Here is a 13,674-nt window from a genome sequence, read left to right as displayed (position 1 = left end):
GTCACATGTTTTCTGTTGGTCAGGTGAGGATGACCCGTCCAGCTGTACCCGGAATGAGACCTTGTGGCGAGCTGACCTGGCACCGCGGTGTCCGGAGCCCAATGCTCTGGTGTCCATCCTGCTGGCCGTGTACATGATCCTCACCAACATCCTGCTGGTCAACCTTCTCATCGCCATGTTCAGGTAAAACAAGCAAGTGTATACAGTGTGTTATCCTCAAGCCAAGCAGCCATATATAGCATGTTATCCTGGAGCCAAGCAGGTGTATACAGCATGTTATCCTCAAGATAAGCAGGTGTATACAGCATGTTATCCTCTAGCCATGCTGGTGTATTCAACATGTTATCTTCTAGTCAAGCAGGTGTATACAGCATGTTATCCTCAAGTCAAACAGGTGTATACAGTGTGTTATGATCTAGACAGGCTTGGGTGTACAGTGTGGTATCCTCTAGCCAAGCAGCCGCATACAGCATGTTGTTCTCTAGTCAAACAGGTGTATACAGTGTGTTATCCTCTAGTCAAACAGGTGTATACAGTGTGTTATCCTCTAGCCAAGCAGGTGTATACAGTGTGTTATCCTCTAGCTAAGCAGGTGTATACAGTGTGTTATCCTCTATCCAAGCAGGTGTATACAGTGTGTTATCCTCTAGCTAAGCAGGTGTATACTGTGTGTTATCCTCTAGTCAAGCGGGTGTATACAGCATGTTATCCTGTAGCCAAGCTGGTGTATGCATCATGTTGGCACATGGAGATATCAGCCTGCAAAGTGTAATGTGTGTTTCAGCTACACGTTCCAGACAGTGCAGGACAACTCCATGAAGATCTGGCGCTACTACCGCCTGTCTCTGGTGTTCGAGTACTTTGACCGGCCCACCCTCGTGCCCCCCATCATCATCATCAACCACATCTACCGCCTCTTCATGTGGGGAGTCAACCACTGCTGTCGCAGCTGCAAGAGATCAAATGCTTTCAGTAAGCTATAAGTCTGCATATATTCCTTAACTGTTCATGTTTCTTAGTTACGTGATGATTGTAAAATATGTTGCTGTGAAGTTAAACATGTGTTGTGATGCTCCAGATGTGTGTATTCAGCTATATCATTGTGGTTTACTAACTTGTAGGTGAGAGCAGCCCCACAACGTTAGGGGGAAAGATAGGTGAGAGGTCATCATGCTGGGACCAGCTTCCTTACATTATTGTAGGAAATTAACACAACGCTCATTTTCTTCCTGAACTAACATTTGCCTGCTTTTGCTTCGTGTTGTGAGTAGAAGAAATAACAGGAACCCCATCCGGCACCATGAGTGTCTGGACAAGTGTAGCGTAGCCATAGAAATGTAGAAGTTGTGGCATATAAAACTTGGCAGATAATTCATTTAGAGTTTTCAGCTTATTAATATTCTTCTGGATTTATTTAGCCTTTCATACATGTATGCTGTATGTAGTAGTATGATACACATACAAGAACTGATGCCTTATATCATACAAATACAAGATCTGATGCTATACATCATTTAATAAATACAAGAACTAATGCTATGCATCATGATATAAATACAAGAATTGATTCTATACATCATGATATGAATACAAGAACTGGTGCTATATATCATGATATAAATACAAGAACTGGTGCTATATATCATGATATAAATACAAGAATTGATTCTATACATCATTTAATAAATACAAGAATTGATGCTATACGTTGTGATATAAACACAAGAACTGATGCTATTTATCATGATATACATAAAGGAACTGATGCTATATATCATGATATACATAAAGGAATTGATGCTATACATCATGATATACATAAAGGAACTGATGCTATACATCATGATATACATAAAGGAACTGATGCAATACATCATGATATACATGAAGGAATTGATGCTAGATACATCATGATATACTTAAAGGAACTGATGCTATACATCATGATATACATAAAGGAACTGATGCTATACATCATGATATACATAAAGGAACTGATGCTATACATCATGATATACATAAAGGAACTGATGCTATATATCATGATATACTTAAAGGAACTGATGCTAGATACATCATGATATACATAAAGGAACTGATGCTATATATCATGATATACATAAAGGAACTGATGCTATACATCATGATATACATAAAGAAACTGATGCTATACATCATGATATACATAAAGGAACTGATGCTAGATACATCGTGATATACATAAAGGAACTGATGCTATATATCATGTTATAAATACAAGAACTGATGCTATACATCATGATACAAATACAAGATTTGATGCTATACGTCGTGATATAAACACAAGAACTGATGCTATATATCATGATATACTTAAAGGAACTGATGCTATACATCATGATAAACAACAACTACAAGTTGTTCATTTCTTAAATACTCACCGCCAAAAGAAACGCGAACCATAGAAAAATATAGAGAAGCATGTACGTTAAGAGAACATATTTCTAATGTGTACCATTTAATGACAAAACTAACAATCAGTCAAGTGTTACCACAGAGTGTCTTTATTCTTATCACCATATGCTGCACGTGACTTCCAAACTTTCCAAATCTCGCAACCAGAAAAATGGTGCATCTCGAGTCATGGATTTATGACATCACATGTGATGCGTTCATGAGCGTCGGTTCACACAACATACCAGTATGACCGTTTATACATTGCACCAATATAATGTCTCTTGAATATGAGTAATATGTTTTATTTTAACCAACATGTATGGTATTCGCGTTTCTTTTGTCGGTGAGTATGCTAAGCTTAAGTGATAAGGTTCTTATATGAGATATTAACATTATGTACAGCATCTTCAAATATGATAATAAAATTACGAGATTTAAGAATAATTGGCCGTATTTTAATATTGATGACTCACAACCTCAGCAATGTAAGAAAAGTCCATTTTATGCACAAATTGGGATTTCACGCATCTAATGTTGATAACCTGTAAGTTTTCTCTCAATACCGATTGTCATATCTCTCCTGTGTTTGGATGCGATTGGTCAGCCATCGCGTTTATCTGTGTAGCCAAGCAACATCTTTGGGGAACAACTCACTAGACAGTCCCTTCCCAAAAATAACGTAGCGCATGTTTGAATCTCCAGAAATAATGTCATGATAGAACAGTGATTTATCGTGAAAAAAAACACATTTCGTTCTTCATTGTTCTCTGCAATTTATCTCGGATATCTTTTATACACTTGTGATATATGAACTGACGGATGTGGACTATTTAGGGACTGGTCATTTATTATACGAAGGTGGTTGGGGGTTGAGATTGGTTCGTTGAAATTGTGCCGCAAGACAAACACTGGAGATCAGTTTTAAACTCAGTGGCAGATTGTTTTGTCTTGGTGCCAATTTGGCCTTTCATTTGTCTGTTTTACTCTATTTCCATTTTTCCTATTGAGTGAGTGAGTTTGGTTTAACGCCACTTTTAACAGTATTACAGTCATATCACGGAGTGTCAGCTTAATGTGGGAGGAAAGCCCCAAATGATGCAGGTCTCAGACGTTTACCACTTCGGTGAAACCCACGAGCACGGGTATGGTGCTGACAAACCTAGAAACATAACAGGGTCGAACCGGGATTTGAACTCACAATCATAGGTTTCTGGCGTGGCCAAGGGACGCAACTCTGCACAGCGAATCGTGGCGCCTTAGACGACTGGGCCACCCGTGCCCCCATTTTTCCTATTGATTGCCATGTCCACTACTTATGTCAGCTTACGACAAGAAGTAGTAACAACATGGAAGATGCCTTCTGTTGCCTCCTCAGGGGATTAATCCCTGACAGACATTCATTGTCTGGCATAGGTCTGAGGGCAGCAGGTGGTGCGTGGTACCCAAACAGTATGTTCCGATCCTTGAGAGGGATATCGTGGAGTCAAACTGGTCACGACATCAGAAGGCATTCGTAATATTATTAATGATCAACACAGAAAATAATAAGCCCATTTCTAATCCGCCAAACTCCACTCAAGTGAGCTCTACATTTTTATGACCCTGTCAATGGATTAGTGTGCACTCAATTTTCATTCTCAACTTCCTTGGGAGTATACAACCCAAGCTCCTTGTGAGGTGCGAGGTTAAGGGGCAAGTGTGTCGATGGTTTTGGGTGTTTTTAAATCATGCATGAAATTTCCGAGTGTGGTGTCACACGTTTAGTTCATACACGATTTTATTCTCAAACCAAAACATTACAGCTTTGCACAAGGGAAACTGACAACCTAAGCTCTGCACTGAATATCTTGCTTCGGTCATCTTTTTATTAAAATTGAAGAGTAATCTTGTGATTACTTCTTAACGAAGAGTTACAAAATACTGATTGCTAGATTGATTGGATTAGAAGCCAGTGTTTATCACAGCGTACATGACAGTATTTCGGTATTATGGTATTACGGCCTAGGTGGTATGAAGCCGATCAAGTTGCACTCTCCTACCCAAACTACTTCCATTTGTGTATTTGTCTTTTGTTTATGTTGGTTGTACAGCTCCACATGCTGTCATAGAAGCCGGCAGGCCTCAAAGTTACAACTAAAATGGTCGCCAATGCGACCTAAATTTCAATTTGTCTACTGTCTAAACTTCAGAGGTAGCCAAATGACTACCTTGAAATATATCCTGTGGCGACAAAATTATATTGCTACACATATGTAGACACAAAAATAAACATGTCTGCTACTAACTACTCACAAATAATTCCTCCTAAAGTCAACAATGAACCGAAATACATAAATATCAATGTAATTAGTATTTTATTTTAGTTGATAGTTTATTGGATAAGCAAGGATATACCTATATAATCTAGTAACATAAATTGCATCATTGTTGAGTCACAAATATCAAAACTCAGGTTCAGTTTCCACTAATAATACAGTTCCAAGCTTAGTGCTATGACTTGTTCAGATAATGGTTATTTGATAAAAGATAATTTCAAATGCTTTTGGCTACATACAATATTGGCTTAACTTCTTTATTTTACTACTGGCTACCTGGAAAAAGAATACTTGTAGCCATATGGCTACTTAATAAAATTTAAACTTTGAGGCCTGCAGGTTACACACAACAAAATGTTTTCCCATCAACTTCTATAGTAACGTTATATATTTTTTTTAAATAACTAAGCATTCAACAGTACTCTCGCAGAGACAGGCAAGAAGAGCCGAGTAAGCTTAGGGGTTATCAGCTATTGTTTACAAACAGTGCTTCCCCACGGCCCATTGACAGTCACATTCCCATCTTGTCCTACTGGGTACCCATTCATTGATGGGTGAAATATAATTTCTTTCGTTTGAGGGACGAATTAGAACAAAATTATTTTCTCCTAATGTCGGAAAGCACAACAAAGGGAGGTAACCTGGTTTCGTAATGGGTATATAAGTAAAGGCGGGAAGTTGAAACTTCATTCTCAGGTGCGGTGCATTCGGGCTGGCTATATTAAACATGTTCGGTTATCTATGATGCCGATTGGAGTACATGTCGGTTGAATCTATATATTTTATTATTTATGTGTGTAGTACCTGCGGCTGTCCATATGGTGATCAGGATGTTATGCGTTGCTTGCAAGTTGTGCTGGGAGCCATGATAATACGTTGTGAGATGGATCGGTAGCCATAGTAGAAATCTCGAACACTCCAGTTGTGGGATCATGGATTTGGGATATACGCTGATGAGTATGCGCTGACGAGCCATTAGAATACGTATTAAGGTGTCGATGCCTGTGTATATGTATACGTTGGAAATATGAAGCATCGAATCTATATTCATGTAAATTACGGTTGGTTGATGGTCATGATGCTGGTGATGTTCCTGATGCGGACGATGTTCGTGATAATGTGAATACTTGTTGAAGAATAAACTGCGGTCAGTACAGTATCCCAATATGTTGTAGTTGTGTATTTTGTTGTGTTAAGGGGGAGAAGGAGGAGAACAGAGGGATTTTTTATCAAGGTCACCTGCTTTGTGACCTGTGAACAGGACCACATGCCAGCATGTTAGGTGTGGATGTGAACTATGGTAGATAGTTTTAACACAGTGAATTAGGCAGTCAACTTAATTTTGTTTACCAACTAACGATTCCTAATCATGGCATGTTAGATCTTCCATCACTGACAACACATGGACATTATCCTAGAACACCATACACATAGTGGTCCAGTAACATCACTCAACACGTGACAAGGGCAAGGTTGAAGCTGTTTTACATCCAAGTGACAAGGTGTCAATAAGAACTGAAAACTGATCTTGAGAAGAATGGGTTTTTTTATGCAAGAGCTACCTGATCCATTTTAACTTCTTTCAGTGGCGTTTAAAGGTGGTGTGATGAAGAAAGACGTGTTCTATGGATGAACAACTTCTTTATTACAATTAGTGCGACGTTTCTGTGTAGATCCTAACACCTTTCCATCACTATCCATCACTTGCTTGATAAAGGTGTTAGGATCTACACCGAAACGTCTCACTAATTGTAATAAAGAAGTTGTTCATCCATAGAACACGTCTTTCTTGATCCATTTTAGATTCCTCTTACGACAAGCACAGGTTGAATCCCAAGTAGATATTCCGTTGGAAACTATTACATGATAGTGTGGGGGTGAAGAATCACATGCCATCTATACATCATGTCTTCACACTGCTCCAGATAATAGAAGGATTTTGTTTTGGTAACTTATAAATTGATTTTATTTTCTCCGACAATAATATGTTAAATCTATCTTCTGTTTACAGAGGAGCGACTGAATGAGAAAGAATATGCCAGACTCCAAATATTTGAGAAAGTTGCAATGGAAAATTATTTGTCCAGATCCATGATTCGACGCCGAGAACAGCTGGACAACCGAGTGGCCTCTACAGCTGAGAGGTGAGCGGGATCGTCATACAGTGTCATCACAACACCCTAGTGTCATACAGTGTCATCACAATACCCTAGTGTCATCACAACACCCTAGTGTCATACAGTGTCATCACAACACCCTAGTGTCATACAGTGTCATCACAACACCTTAGTGTCATACAGTGTCATCACAACACCTTAGTGTCATACAGTGTCATCACAACACCTTAGTGTCATACAGTGTCATCACAACACCTTAGTGTCATACAGTGTCATCACAATACCCTAGTGTCATCACAACACCCTAGTGTCATACAGTGTCATCACAACACCTTAGCGTCATACAGTGACATCACAACACCCTAGTGTCATACAGTGTCATCACAATACCCTAGTGTCATACAGTGTCATCACAACACCCTAGTGTCATACAGTGACATCACAACACCCTAGTGTCATACAGTGACATCACAACACCCTAGTGTCATACAGTGTCATCACAATACCCTAGTGTCATACAGTGTCATCACAACACCCTAGTGTCATACAGTGTCATCACAACACCCTAGTGTCATACAGTGTCATCACAACACCTTAGTGTCATACAGTGACATCACAACACCTTAGTGTCATACAGTGTCATCACAATACCTTAGTGTCATACAGTGTCATCACAACACCCTAGTGTCATACAGTGTCATCACAACACCTTAGTGTCATACAGTGTCATCACAACACCCTAGTGTCATACAGTGTCATCACAACACCCTAGTGTCCTACAGTGTCATCACAACACCTTAGTGTCATACAGTGTCATCACAACACCTTAGTGTCATACAGTGTCATCACAACACCTTAGTGTCATACAGTGACATCACAACACCTTAGTGTCATACAGTGTCATCACAACACCTTAGTGTCATACAGTGTCATCACGACACCCTAGTGTCATAGTGTCATGACACCCTAGTGTCATACAGTGTCATCATGACACCTTAGTGTCATACAGTGTCATCACAACACCTTAGTGTCATACAGAGTCATCACAACACCTTAGTGTCATACAGTGTCATCACAACACCTTAATGTCATACAGTGTCATCACAACACCTTAGTGTCATACAGTGTCATCACAACACCCTAGTGTCATACAGTGTCATCACAATACCCTAGTGTCATCACAACACCCTAGTGTCATACAGTGTCATCACAACACCTTAGTGTCATACAGTGTCATCTGAACACCCTAGTGTCATACAGTGTCATCACAACACCCTAGTGTCATACAGTGTCATCACAATACCCTAGTGTCATCACAACACCCTAGTGTCATACAGTGTCATCACAACACCTTAGTGTCATACAGTGTCATCACAACACCTTAATGTCATACAGTGTCATCACAACACCTTAGTGTCATACAGTGTCATCACGACACCCTAGTGTCATACAGTGTCATCACAATACCCTAGTGTCATCACAACACCCTAGTGTCATACAGTGTCATCACAACACCTTAGTGTCATACAGTGTCATCACAACACCCTAGTGTCATACAGTGTCATCACAACACCTTAGTGTCATACAGAGTCATCACAACACCTTAGTGTCATACAGTGTCATCACAACACCTTAATGTCATACAGTGTCATCACAACACCTTAGTGTCATACAGTGTCATCACAACACCCTAGTGGTGGGACAGCCATACAATGTCATCAGGACATCCCAGTGCTGGGACTGTCATACAGTGTCATCAGGACACATTAGTGCTGGGATTGTCACACAATGTCATCAGGACACCCCAGTCAACTTCATTACATCAACTTACTCATCATTATGATGCTACAAATACAAATCATTCTACAAACATAGTTTGGGTGTACAAATATGTTTGTCAGTTGTTCTGTTTGGCACTAAGCAAAGCGTTACTGTGTGATGGAAGCCTGTTAATATTCAGTCTGGACCAGACAAAATACAGATTGATATTATAATCAGCATCCCATTTGGGTACATTGACACACAGCCACCAAGAATGAACACCCAATGTTGTTAGTCACCTCATAGGACAAGACTGCTGCTTTGATCTAGTGGTAGAGCATTAGTCCGGTCTAGCAGCCACACACATGCATACATGTCGCAATATAAGTGCAATAATCTTGCACCCTTTTTACCTCAACTCATATAACAGGCATAGATTGTTGGGACCTCTTCTAATCCCGAATCTCCATGGTGTGTATGAATAGCACTAAGTTGAGCAACATCCCTGGTTAACGCTGTATAACCAAAGATGTCCACTTGTTTCAGAATAGAGAATGTGATGCATGAGCTGGAGATGATCAGAGAGACCGTGTCTCAGTCAGGTCAACAATCACTCACGGAGGAACAGATGCAGCAGCTTGCTACCCTGGACACCATGACAGCACCCAGGTAAATTAAGCCTCATTCTTAGGCTGGATAAATACAGCCTCCAGCCTTGTTGTTGGGCTGGGTAAATACAGACTCATTGTTAAGTCTGTAAATACAGCTTCATTGTTGGGGTCGTTAAATACAGCCTCCTTGTTAGGGTCGGTAAATACAGCTTCATTGTTGGGGTCGGTAAATACAGCCTCCTTGTTAGGGTCGGTAAATACAGCCTCATTGTTGGGGTCGGTAAGTACAGCCTCATTGTTAGGGTCGGTAAATACAGCTTCATTGTTGGGGTCGTTAAATACAGCCTCATTGTTAGGGTCGGTAAATACAGCTTCATTGTTGGGGTCGGTAAATACAGCCTCCTTCTTAGGGTCGGTAAATACAGCTTCATTGTTGGGGTCGGTAAATACAGCCTCCTTCTTGGGGTCGGTAAATACAGCCTACTTCTTGGGGTCAGTAAATACAGCCTCCTTCTTAGGGTCGGTCAAGACAGCTTCATTGTTGGGGTCAGTAAATACAGCCTCCTTGTTTGGGTGGGTAAATTATGGCCTCATTAGTTGGGGTGGGTAAATACAGCCGCACTGTCAAAGCTGTGCCCAAGGGTATATTTTGTCATCATTGATAAGAAGTGTTTGTGAATTTTCAGACCTGCGACTGGTGAGACGGCCTACGTGCGTCAGTGTGTGGACGACCTGTCTGAACAGGTAGGGCAGAACACCATGAAGCTGAGCCAGATGATGCACATGATGGAGCTGCTCGTGGACGGTCAGACTCGGGGGGAAGGGGGACGGCGTTCACGGGAGGGGCACACCAGTCGCTCACATGGAAGCCTACATGGGCTGACCATCTCCGAGGTCACCCACGGCGATGAGGAGGAGGATGCATAGAAGAGGAAGAGGATGATTGACAGGATAATACCTTGAAATTCCGGTGATGCTCTTCTTCAGCATTCTCTGTAAATCAGCCTATCACTACTCCAGTGCTCTCTGTAAGCCAGTATCTGTTGGATTTATTTAGTCTCCCTAGGCAATCTCATTAAAATCAGACCTCAGTTCTCGCCACCGCTAAACAAAGATCTGAGGACATCCTATTAGGGGTCACGTCAGAGCGACTTTTCATCCGACCAATCAGAGCACCGCTTACCAGATTATGAAAGTGACAGTCGGAATGTGATTTCTAATCATGCATCCTCAAAAACTTTAATTCCGAACGATAGTTACGAGGTTAACGACTGAATCCATACCATCTATTAGCCATTCCAGAATGTTTTTTTGTTCAGGTTTCAAATCTGTAATCGAGAATTTGTCAAAATATGTTTCGAAGCGTAGTCGCCAATTTGAAATTAGTGCTGTAAAGCACGAGAAAGCTGCCTTCTGATTGGTCATTCCATTGGTTGGTCAAAGTTCTCGCAAGGTCGGTCTGACGTGATCCGTAATGGGATGTCCTCTGATCTTTGTTTAGCAGTAGCGAGAACTAAGATCTGATTTTAATGAGATTGTGTCCATAGGGAACCTGTATTTGTGACAGTACCAAGATGAGCAGCTTGTAACTCAAGGACCCAGGAAAGTGTTGGGGACACAGGGTACATACATTCATAGTTGGAAGTGTTTCTTCGTGACTGTACTTGATATATATCTCAACTCCTTACCTCAGGATCAAAATTGTCCCAGTGATAGTCCCAGCTTCTGATTCCCTCCAGCCAGATTTGCCTTTACTTCAGATGGAGGTTTTAATTCTTGTTGCTATTTTGTCACCTATTATTATGTGGAATATTGTCACTGAAAGATGATGAAGCTTACTTCATAACCTGATGGTTGAACAAGATCAGTCATTGGAAATCCTGTCAGTCTTGGAGAAGAGCAACATGACACCAATCACATTGATTAAACAGTCCCCCCACTGACTACTGTCAACAGCTTAGTGCTTTTATCCTTGTGTGACCGCCATGTTAACTAAATTACAATGTCAAATCAAAATGCTACCAGTTTGATTATATATGTGAATGTTCAACATTTCTTTTGAGGCAGAATGGTAGCACTGTTGACTGTGATAGATTAATATTTTCTTTATGGCATAATACAGCGAGGACATTCTTCTTCTTGGTGTATAGGATAGTGTGTATAAGTCACTGTCCATGTATAGGATAGTGTATATGTCACTGTCCGTGTATAGGATAGTGTAAATAATTCACTGTTCGTGTATAGGATAGTGTATATATGTCACTGTCTGTGTATAGGATAGTGTATATGTCACTGTCCGTATATAGGATAGTGTATATGTCACTGTCCGTATATAGGATAGTGTATATGTCACTGTCCGTGTATAGGATAGTGTATATAAGTCACTGTCCGTGTATAGGATAGTGTGTATAAGTCACTGTCCTTGTATAGGATAGTGTGTATAAGTCACTGTCCGTGTGTAGGATAGTGTGTATAAGTCACTGTCTGTGTGTAGGATAGTGTATATGTCACTGTCCGTGTATAGGATAGTGTATAAGTCACTGTCCGTGTATAGGATAGTGTATAAGTCACTGTCCTTGTATAGGATAGTGTGTATAAGTCACTGTCCGTGTATAGGATAGTGTGTATAAGTCACTGTCTGTGTGTAGGATAGTGTATATGTCACTGTCCGTGTATAGGATAGTGTATAAGTCACTGTCCGTGTATAGGATAGTGTGTATAAGTCACTGTCATTGTATAGGATAGTGTGTATAAGTCACTGTCCGTGTGTAGGATAGTGTGTATAAGTCACTGTCTGTGTGTAGGATAGTGTATATGTCACTGTCTGTGTATAGGATAGTGTATAAGTCACTGTCCGTGTATAGGATAGTGTATAAGTCACTGTCCTTGTATAGGATAGTGTGTATAAGTCACTGTCCATGTATAGGATAGTGTATATGTCACTGTCCGTGTATAGGATAGTGTATAAGTCACTGTCTGTGTATAGGATAGTGTATATGTCACTGTCCGTGTATAGGATAGTGTATAAGTCACTGTCCGTGTATAGGATAGTGTATATGTCACTGTCTGTGTATAGGATAGTGTGTATAAGTCACTGTCCGTGTATAGGATAGTGTATATGTCACTGTCTGTGTGTAGGATAGTGTATATGTCACCGTCTGTGTATAGGATAGTGTGTATAAGTCACTGTCAGTGTATAGGATAGTGTATATGTCACTGTCTGTGTGTAGGATAGTGTGTATAAGTCACTGTCCGTGTATAGGATAGTGTGTATAAGTAACAAACCGTGTGTAGGATAGTGTGTATGAGTCACTGTCCTTGTATAGGATAGTGTATATAAGTCACTGTCCTTGTATAGGATAGTGTATATAAGTCACTGTCCTTGTATAGGATAGTGTATATAAGTCACTGTCCTTGTATAGGATAGTGTATATAAGTCACTGTCTGTGTATAGGATAGTGTGTATAAGTCACTGTCCGTGTATAGGATAGTGTATATGTCACTGTCTGTGTGTAGGATAGTGTGTATAAGTCACTGTCCGTGTATAGGATAGTGTATATGTCACTGTCTGTGTGTAGGATAGTGTGTATAAGTCACTGTCCGTGTATAGGATAGTGTGTATAAGTAACAAACCGTGTGTAGGATAGTGTATATAAGTCACTGTCCGTGTATAGGATAGTGTATATGTCACTGTCTGTGTGTAGGATAGTGTGTATAAGTCACTGTCCGTGTATAGGATAGTGTGTATAAGTAACAAACCGTGTGTAGGATAGTGTATATAAGTCACTGTCCGTGTATAGGATAGTGTATATGTCACTGTCTGTGTGTAGGATAGTGTGTATGAGTCACTGTCCTTGTATAGGATAGTGTATATAAGTCACTGTCCTTGAATAGGATAGTGTATATAAGTCACTGTCCGTGTATAGGATAGTGTATATGTCACTGTCTGTGTATAGGATATAGTGTATAAGTCACTGTCCTTGTATAGGATAGTGTATATGTCACTGTCTGTGTATAGGATAGTGTGTAAAAGTCACTGTCTGTGTATAGGATAGTGTGTATAAGTCACTGTCTGTGTATAGGATAGTGTGTATAAGTCACTGTCTGTGTATAGGATTGTGTATATGTCACTGTCTGTGTATAGGATAGTGTATATGTCACTGTCTGTGTGTAGGATAGTGTATATGTCACTGTCTGTGTATAGGATAGTGTATATAAGTCACTGTCCGTGTGTCATGTATTCCGTCCACAACACAAGCAGCTCAGCCTCGACAACGGTCACTCCAGACCTCGCAGCAGATCTGACCAAACACAGGCATGTTTAGCATTTAGAACTCGACTGTTTTATGAACTTTTATTGACTTTGATGACAAAAAACATGAGCGTTTCGTAAAGATATACATGACTTTTTCATGAAGATATATATGCGTGTTT

At 40.3% G+C, this 13,674-nt stretch overlaps 1 protein-coding gene across 3 annotated transcripts in view; it reads left to right on the top strand.

Moving 5' to 3' along the window:
- The window catches only part of LOC139469572 (transient receptor potential cation channel subfamily M member-like 2), a 40,175-nt gene extending 29,842 nt beyond the window's left edge, over positions 1 to 10,333 (top strand). For 2 of the 3 annotated variants that reach the window (XM_071251770.1, XM_071251769.1), the window contains 6 exons: positions 24 to 183; positions 785 to 972; positions 1,122 to 1,157; positions 6,763 to 6,895; positions 9,176 to 9,298; positions 9,927 to 10,333. In XM_071251770.1, the coding sequence (XP_071107871.1) occupies positions 24 to 183; positions 785 to 972; positions 1,122 to 1,157; positions 6,763 to 6,895; positions 9,176 to 9,298; positions 9,927 to 10,167 (881 nt within the window). In that variant the 3' untranslated portion in view covers positions 10,168 to 10,333. The remainder of the gene's footprint in view (positions 1 to 23; positions 184 to 784; positions 973 to 1,121; positions 1,158 to 6,762; positions 6,896 to 9,175; positions 9,299 to 9,926) is intronic. The other variant, XM_071251771.1, reaches the window with a different exon arrangement.
- The last annotated feature ends 3,341 nt before the right edge of the window (positions 10,334 to 13,674 follow it).

The sequence above is a fragment of the Haliotis cracherodii genome, unplaced genomic scaffold (genome assembly GCF_022045235.1).
Source record: "Haliotis cracherodii isolate W230 unplaced genomic scaffold, xgHalCrac1.p SCAF_2, whole genome shotgun sequence".
Taxonomy (NCBI): domain Eukaryota; kingdom Metazoa; phylum Mollusca; class Gastropoda; order Lepetellida; family Haliotidae; genus Haliotis; species Haliotis cracherodii.
The sequence above is the reverse complement of the archived record's forward strand: the minus strand, read 5'-3'. Positions and strand labels throughout refer to the sequence as shown.